Source organism: Pleurodeles waltl, chromosome 3_1 (assembly GCF_031143425.1).
Source record: "Pleurodeles waltl isolate 20211129_DDA chromosome 3_1, aPleWal1.hap1.20221129, whole genome shotgun sequence".
Lineage (NCBI taxonomy): Eukaryota > Metazoa > Chordata > Amphibia > Caudata > Salamandridae > Pleurodeles > Pleurodeles waltl.
In genome coordinates, this window is record NC_090440.1 from 1580487148 (window position 1) to 1580495378 (window position 8231).

The 8231-nt window shown below is 45.1% G+C and overlaps 1 protein-coding gene across 1 annotated transcript in view; it reads left to right on the forward strand.

Annotated features, from left to right (window-relative positions):
* LOC138283601 (pre-mRNA-processing factor 40 homolog A-like) overlaps positions 1 to 2883 on the forward strand; it is a 31130-nt gene extending 28247 nt beyond the window's left edge. The window contains exons 3-4 of the mRNA XM_069221540.1: positions 1809 to 1958; positions 2782 to 2883. Of these exons, the coding sequence (XP_069077641.1) occupies positions 1809 to 1958; positions 2782 to 2883 (252 nt within the window). The remainder of the gene's footprint in view (positions 1 to 1808; positions 1959 to 2781) is intronic.
* The last annotated feature ends 5348 nt before the right edge of the window (positions 2884 to 8231 follow it).

Consider the following 8231-nt stretch of genomic DNA (forward strand, 5'->3'; position numbering starts at 1 on the left):
CAAGCCCACAAACCAATAAACACTGACGTGACGTCGACCGGGCTCCGAGCCCGTTTCTAAATACTAAAGCGTCTCACTGCGATACGCATGCACGACCGCATGCAACGCAGGCTCGACCCTAAAAATGTGTATAAACATGTGAAAAGTTCACCAATATAAGGCTCCATACAGTGCTCTCTGATTAGATGCAAATATTTGCAGATGCTTCAAAGCAACAGCGTTGATGATTATTAGCTTTCAATATAAAACGTTAAGGGAAAATGCAGCTAGGAAAACATGTTTTGCTAAACTGCTGCAAAATTTTAGGTTCTTCTTTTTTGTCAGCTCTGACTTTGACTTTGATTCTTTTGGGTTTGTCATTGCATAGTCTTGTTTTGACATCGGTTTTGGAAAACTTCATTTTTGTGGGAGCTGCTGTGCCCTAACCATTATAACATTGGCAAGAAGCAAAACACTTGGTCTCAAAAACAACACCAAACAAAAGTAAGTTGTGTGCAGATATGCTCCTGTGAAAGAGCAGAATGCTGTCACTCACAGTGAAGCCAGCGAATAGAGAGACTGACAGGCAAACATAATTTTAATAAAAACAAAAGGTCTTAGTCTACACCAGACCTCCATTAGTTGCCCAATTATTAAAGAAAGTGCTAAAAGTACACCCATGGTATGTCATTGCATTAGTGCAGATTTATGGTTTTCATGAATTCCCAAGAATTTACAGAAATAGGCTAGGAAATCACAATCCTAGAAAATACTTATTGACTGTATTTTAGCATGGGCAACTATTCATATGTATTTTTTGGCGGGGTGGTTTTTTTTCTTTTTTTTGCTCATGCAAAAAAAGTGAGCATTCACAAGTTTGCTTTTCCCTCCAACCACTTTTTTTTTTCCAACCCTGGAGTAAGTTTTACTTGTGCTCTTTTTAAGTAGTACATTTTCAACCTTTCTTAGTATGGGAAAAGATAAAAGAAAAACTGGTGAAAAACCCTTAAACATGCAAGTTGGTAAGTTCTTACAGACTTAAAAGGGCTTCACAATCAGGAACTATTGATGACGACTGTCTTCAGCCCCAGTATGTAGGTGTGCAGGGAGGTGGAAAGATGAGGGAATTGCAAGCACCCCTGATCCCGAGAGCCCATGTTACATTGGTCTCAACTTTGACCTTTGCACTCAGCTGACTCCGTGTTGCGAGGGGGAGGTGGGGCTAGGGTTAACTTGAACCCTAACCTGTGGACAGCCTAACCCCCTGTGACTGGTACTGGTAAGTCTAGAACTTTCCTCAAAACTATGCTAACTTTTCTTCCCCCTAGAACTGTCCTTGAAAATTGCACTGTCAACTTTTGAAACCGATTATTGCTATTTATTAAAAAAAAAAGTATAACTTGCCAATTCAAAACCAAGTGGTATTGATACATATGTTGGATACTTACTTGCAAATTGAATCTTGTGGTTGCAGAAATAAAGTAACAAAATATATTTTTGCTGTATGAAAACCTTTGGCCAGGTGTTATTGAGTGTGTGCTTTATTGCCTGTGTGTGTACAGCAAATACTTTTCACTACCCTCTGATAAGCCTAACTGCTCAACCACACTACCACAAAAGAGAGCATTAGTACTATCTACTTTAATCTCTGTTAAGCCTCTGGGGAACCCTTGGACACTGTACACACAATGTCTCATTTTGATATAGTGTATACAGAGCCAGCTTCCTACACACTTGTATTACTGTTTCTTTGCTGATGAGACAAACACAGGGCTTAACACATAGAAATGCTTTTGATTTTATGTTAATTGAGGTTGTTTTAATTTCAGATGGGTCACCCAGGCATTCCTCATTTCCAGCGCATGGGGATGCCACACATGGGCCAAAGAATGCCAAACATGCCCCCAGTGTCACATGGAATGATGCCCCAGATGATGCAGCATATGGGGGGTCCCATGGGAGGACCGTCAATGGGACAGGTGAGGCTTTTGTGATACAATTTATATACCTATTTGGTAATGTAGTCTATCTACCATGGGTTATAGTAAAGCTTATCAAGAATGTATGGTAAGGTTGCTTTTCACTAAATTCTGTCTCTTTTGCAGATTTTAATGGGATTTCCTCTATTATAACATAACTTTTTTTAATTAATGTTTTGAATGTTATCCTCCATGCTGTGGGGTTCCATTTCACCTCTTCCCCCTCCCCAACCTCCCAAAAAATTGAATTGAATTTCAGTCCCTTAGCTGATGATAGCTAATTTAACCTCGTTTCCAAATATATTTTTATGTTGCAGGGATACAGTTTCAGTGAAATAGATTAAGGTATAGACATGCGACTAGAGTAGTCTTAAGTACTCAAGTGAGGCAAACAAAATGTGGCTGTGAAGGAGAAGGACGTTCAAAGGAAATGAATGAGGGGAAAAATGAAAATTGAAGGGAAGGTCAGTTATTCAAACGCATGATTTTAAGGGAGGATTTTTGAGACTGCATGCAATTTGCTGCTGTAAACCTGTTGTATACCTCAAACATATCAACGGAGGATGACTCGGATTCCTGATTGCAGTAGAAAACCTAAACTTGTGTGTAACCACCCAGAGAACAGGCACATTAGAAGTTCACCCGAATTGTTCTGCCTCCAGGAAAAAAGTCAGTGACCTTTATGTAGTTTACAGTCTTAAGTGACTTGCATATCAACATTTAACTGTTCTGTAGCTATTTCACATCTTTCGTACTTGTATTTTAGTCTTGTCATCATTGCTTTGTAGGTTCTGTTTACTTAACAGCCATGCTTTCATTGTAGATGCCTGGTATGATGCCATCTGTGATGCCTGGTATGATGATGCCTCATATGCCACAGCCTCCAATGCAGCCACAGCCAACAGTAATGGTATTCCTCATCTAGTCTTCCTTTTTATTGTTCAATTTGCGTTACCGTGCGTATTTCTAATGTAATAAATCAGCTTTTCTCTTTCCAAAAATTGATTCCATAGTTTCGCAGTTGTTCCCACTCCCCACACTTATTAAACCAGTGCTCGGTATCACTGTATTAATGCCTCCTCGTTTCTCCATTGAGCTATGCAGAGATGTTTACTGTTAAGTAGAACCTTTGTGGCTGAGAGGATATGTTTTTTTCAGGTGTGGCCTAAGAATCACTTCAGGTGACTCACCAACCACCATGTAATAAAAATAAAATAAAAAAAACATACATATACCTACAGGTTACTTTACTGTTCCCCCCCCCCCCCCCCCCACCCCATCTTTATTCTTTTTTACTATTTGAGAGAGAGAGAAAAAGAAGCACAAAAGCAGCCCTCTGGACACATTGACTGTGTGCCACCTCTCTGTGGAAAGCAGTCAGTAGAAACTGACTGCTTTATTGCCTCTGGACACCACTTTAGGGTGGTGTAGACACTTTATCACAGAAGCTGTTGTGCATGCATATACGGGCCCTTTGGAATAACATTTTCTTATGATGTTATTTACAACTAAGTGTGTTTCTATACCCGTTCTAGGCACACTGGGAACCATCTTCACTGTTTTATGAAATTATACACAATGGTCTCTACAAAATGTTATTATATACATATGACAACCACTTTTATTTAGACGTTTTATAAGATTAATATCACTCTTAGCTTGCCAGTGCTGGGCTTTGGCAATGCTTAATAAACTGTACATGTTTGTGCAGTGTCTGTGTTTGCAGTCATATTGCAAGCAGTCACTATCACTTCATGGTGCTTCAGTTGATTCTGTTGATACAGCCTGTGGGGTGATCACTGCTGCACAAGTTGATGACTTTCTGGGCTACAGATTTAAATCAAATTTTAACAGACCTTTTGAGGTCTCTCTGTTTGGCCAGGTAGTGACTTGCCAGAGGGATAGGGACAACACCCTAAAAGTCATGTTGTGCCTTCCAGTGTTCAAGCTTGTAAGGAAATGCCTCCTTGGCATGGTTACCCCCTGACTTTTTACCTTTGCTGATGCTATGTTTTGAATTGAAAATGTGCTGAGGCCTGCTAACCAGGCCCCAGCACCAGTGTTCTTTCCCTAACCTGTACTTTTGATTCCACAATTGGCACACCCTGGCATCCAGATAAGTCCCTTGTAAGTGGTACCCCTGGTACCAAGGGCCCTGATGCCAAGGAAGGTCTCTAAGGGCTGCAGCATGTCTTATGCCACCCTGGAGACCCCTCACTCGGCACAGACACACTGCTTGCCAGCTTGTGTGTGCTGGTGAGAACAAAACGAGTAAGTCGACATGGCACTCCCCTCAGGGTGCCATGCCAGCCTCTCACTGCCTATGCAGGTATAGATAAGTCACCCCTCTAGTAGGCCTTACAGCCCTAAGGCAGGGCGCACTATACCATAGGTGAGGGCACCAGTGCATGAGCACTGTGCCCCTACAGTGTCTAAGCAATACCTTAGACATTGTAAGTGCAGGGTAGCCATAAGAGTATATGGTCTGGGAGTCTGTTTTACACGAACTCCACAGCACCATAATGGCTACACTGAAAACTGGGAAGTTTGGTATCAAACTTCTCAACACAATAAATGCACACTGATGCCAGTGTACATTTTATTGTAAACTACACCCCAGAGGGCACCTTAGAGGTGCCCCCTGAAACCTTAACTGACTATCTGTGTAGGCTGACTGGTTCCAGCAGCCTGCCACACTAGAGACATGTTGCTGGCCCCATGGGGAGAGTTCCTTTGTCACTCTGAGGCCAGTAACAAAGCCTGCACTGGGTGGAGATGCTAACACCTCCCCCAGGCAGGAGCTGTAACACCTGGCGGTGAGCCTCAAAGGCTCACCCCTTTGTCACAGCACCGCAGGACACTCCAGCTTAGTGGAGTTGCCCGCCCCCTCCGGCCACGGCCCCCACTTTTGGCGGCAAGGCTGGAGGAAACAAAGAAAACAACAAGGAGGAGTCACTGGCCAGTCAGTACAGCCCCTAAGGTGTCCTGAGCTGAGGGGACTCTAACTTTTAGAAATCCTCCATCTTGCAGATGGAGGATTCCCCCAATAGGATTAGGGATGTGACCCCCTCCCCTTGGGAGGAGGCACAAAGAGGGTGTACTCACCCTCAGGGCTAGTAGCCATTGGCTACTAACCCCCCAGACCTAAACACGCCCTTAAATTTAGTATTTAAGGGCTTCCCTGAACCTAAGAATTTAGATTCCTGCAACTTACCTGAAGAAGAAGGACTGCTGAGCTGAAAAACCCCTGCAGAGGAAGAACAGAAGACACCAACTGCTTTGGCTCCAGACTTACCGGCCTGTCTCCTGCCTTCCAAAGAAACCTGCTCCAGCGACGCTTTCCAAGGGACCAGCGACCTCTGAATTCTCTGAGGACTGCCCAGCTTCAAGAAAGACTAGAAACTCCCGAGGACAGCGGCACTGCTCCAAGAGAACTGCAACTTTGTTACAAGGAGCAGATTTAAAGACCCCTGCAACTCCCCGCAAGAAGCGTGAGACTTGCAACACTGCACCCGGCGACCCCGACTCGACTGGTGAAGAACAACCAACTCAGGGAGGACCCTCCGGCGACTCTACGACTGTGAGTAACCAAAGTTGTCCCCCCTGAGCCCCCACAGCGACGCCTGCAGAGGGAATCCCCAGGCTCCCCCTGACCGCGGCTGTCTGAACTCCATTTCCCGACGGCTGGAAAAGACCCTGCACCCGCAGCCCCCAGCCCCTAAAGAAACGGAACTTCTGTGCAGGAGTGACCCCCAGGAGGCCCTCTCCCTTGCCCAGGTGGTGGCTACCCCGAGGAGCCCCCCCCCCTTGCCTGCCTGCATCGCTGAAGAGACCCCTTGGTCTCCCATTGAAAACTAAAGGAAACCCGACGCTTGTTTGCACACTGCACCCGGCCGCCCCCGCGCTGCTGAGGGTGTACTTTCTGTGTGGACTTGTGTCCCCCCCCGGTGCCCTACAAAACCCCCCTGGTCTGCCCTCCGAAGACGCGGGTACTTACCTGCTGGCAGACTGGAACCGGGGCACCCCCTTCTCTCCATTATAGCCTATGTGTTTTGGGCACCTCTTTGACCTTTGCACCTGACCGGCCCTGAGCTGCTGGTGTGATAACTTTGGGGTTGCTCTGAACCACCAACGGTGGGCTACCTTGGACCAAAAACTGAAACCTGTAAGTGACTTACTTACCTGTTAAAACTAACATTACTTTACCTCCCCCAGGAACTGTGAAAATTGCACTAAGTGTCCACTTTTAAACCAGCTTATTGTGTTTTATTTGAAAAGTATACATGCTAATGAAATGATTCAAAGTTCCTAAAGTACTTACCTGCAATACCTTTCAAATGAGATATTACATGTAGAATTTGAACCTGTGGTTCTTAAAATAAACTAAGAAAAGATATTTTTCTATAACAAAACCTATTGGCTGGATTTGTCTCTGAGTGTGTGTTCCTCATTTATTGCCTGTGTGTATGTACAACAAATGCTTAACACTACTCCTTGGATAAGCCTACTGCTCGACCACACTACCACAAAATAGAGCATTAGTATTATCTCTTTTTGCCACTATCTTACCTCTAAGGGGAACCCTTGGACTCTATGCATACTATTCCTTACTTTGAAATAGTGCATACAGAGCCAACTTCCTACATTGGTGGATCAGCAGTGGGGTACAAGACTTTGCATTTGCTGGACTACTCAGCCAATACCTGATCACACGACAAATTCCAAAAATTGTCATTAGAAATTGATTTTTGCAATTTGAAATTTTTCTAAATTCTTAAAAGTCCTGCTAGGGCCTTGTGTTAGTCCCTGTTTAGCATTGCTTTTAGAGTTTAAAAGTTTGGTAAAAGTTTGAATTAGATTCTAGAACCAGTTTTAGATTCTTAAAAAGTATTCCAACTTTTAGAAGCATAATGTCTAGTGCAGAGATGAATGTCTGATGATAGAAGATCAGGGAGAGGTTCACTCTCTGCCTCCTGATCCTCATCTGTTACCATCAACAGATTTACATCAGCCCTGTCGTGGAAGAGCTTAAGGCGGTTCACATGGATCACCCTCTTGGGGCTCCTGCTTGTGCCCAGGTCCACCAGGTAGGTGACCTGACTCTTCCTTTCTAGCACTGGGTAAGGGCCACTCCATTTGTCCTGGAGTGCCCTGGGAGCCACAGGCTCCAGAACCCAGACTTTCTGCCCTGGTTGGAACTCAACCAGTGCAGCCTTTTGGTCATACCAAAACTTCTGGAGCTGTTGGCTGGCCTCAAGGTTTTTGGTTGCCTTTTCCATGTACTCTGCCATTCTAGAGCGAAGGCCAAGTACATAGTCCACTATGTCTTGTTTAGGCTCATGAAGAGGTCTCTCCCAGCCTTCTTTAACAAGAGCAAGTGGTCCCCTTACAGGGTGGCCAAACAGAAGTTCAAAGGGTGAGAATCCTACTCCCTTCTGTGGCACCTCTCTGTAAGCAAAAAGCAGACCTGGCAAGAGGACATCCCATCTCCTTTTGAGTTTTTCTGGGAGCCCCATGATCATGCCTTTTAATGTCTTGTTGAATCTCTCAACTAAGCCATTAGTTTGTGGATGGTATGGTGTAGTGAATTTGTAAGTCACTCCACACTCATTCCACATGTGTTTTAGGTATGCTGACATGAAGTTGGTACCTCTGTCGGACACCACCTCCTTAGGGAAACCCACTCTGGTAAAGATACCAATGAGGGCCTTGGCTACTGCAGGGGCAGTAGTCGACCTAAGGGGAATAGCTTCAGGATACCTAGTAGCATGATCCACTACTACTAGGATATACATATTTCCTGAGGCTGTGGGAGGTTCTAGTGGACCAACTATGTCCACACCCACTCTTTCAAAGGGGACCCCCACCACTGGAAGTGGAATGAGGGGGGCCTTTGGGTGCCCACCTGTCTTACCACTGGATTGACAGGTGGGGCAGGAGAGGCAAAACTCCTTAACCTTCTGGGACATATTGGGCCAGTAGAAGTGGTTGACTAACCTCTCCCACGTCTTGGTTTGTCCCAAATGCCCAGCAAGGGGAATATCATGGGCTAAGGTCAGAATAAACTCTCTGAACGACTGAGGCACTACCACTCTCCTAGTGGCACCAGGTTTGGGGTCTCTGGCCTCAGTGTACAGGAGTCCATCTTCCCAATAGACCCTATGTGTTCCATTTTTCTTGCCCTTGGACTCTTCAGCAGCTTGCTGCCTAAGGCCTTCAAGAGAGGGACAGGTTTCTTGTCCCTTACACAGCTCCTCCCTTGAGGGTCCCCCT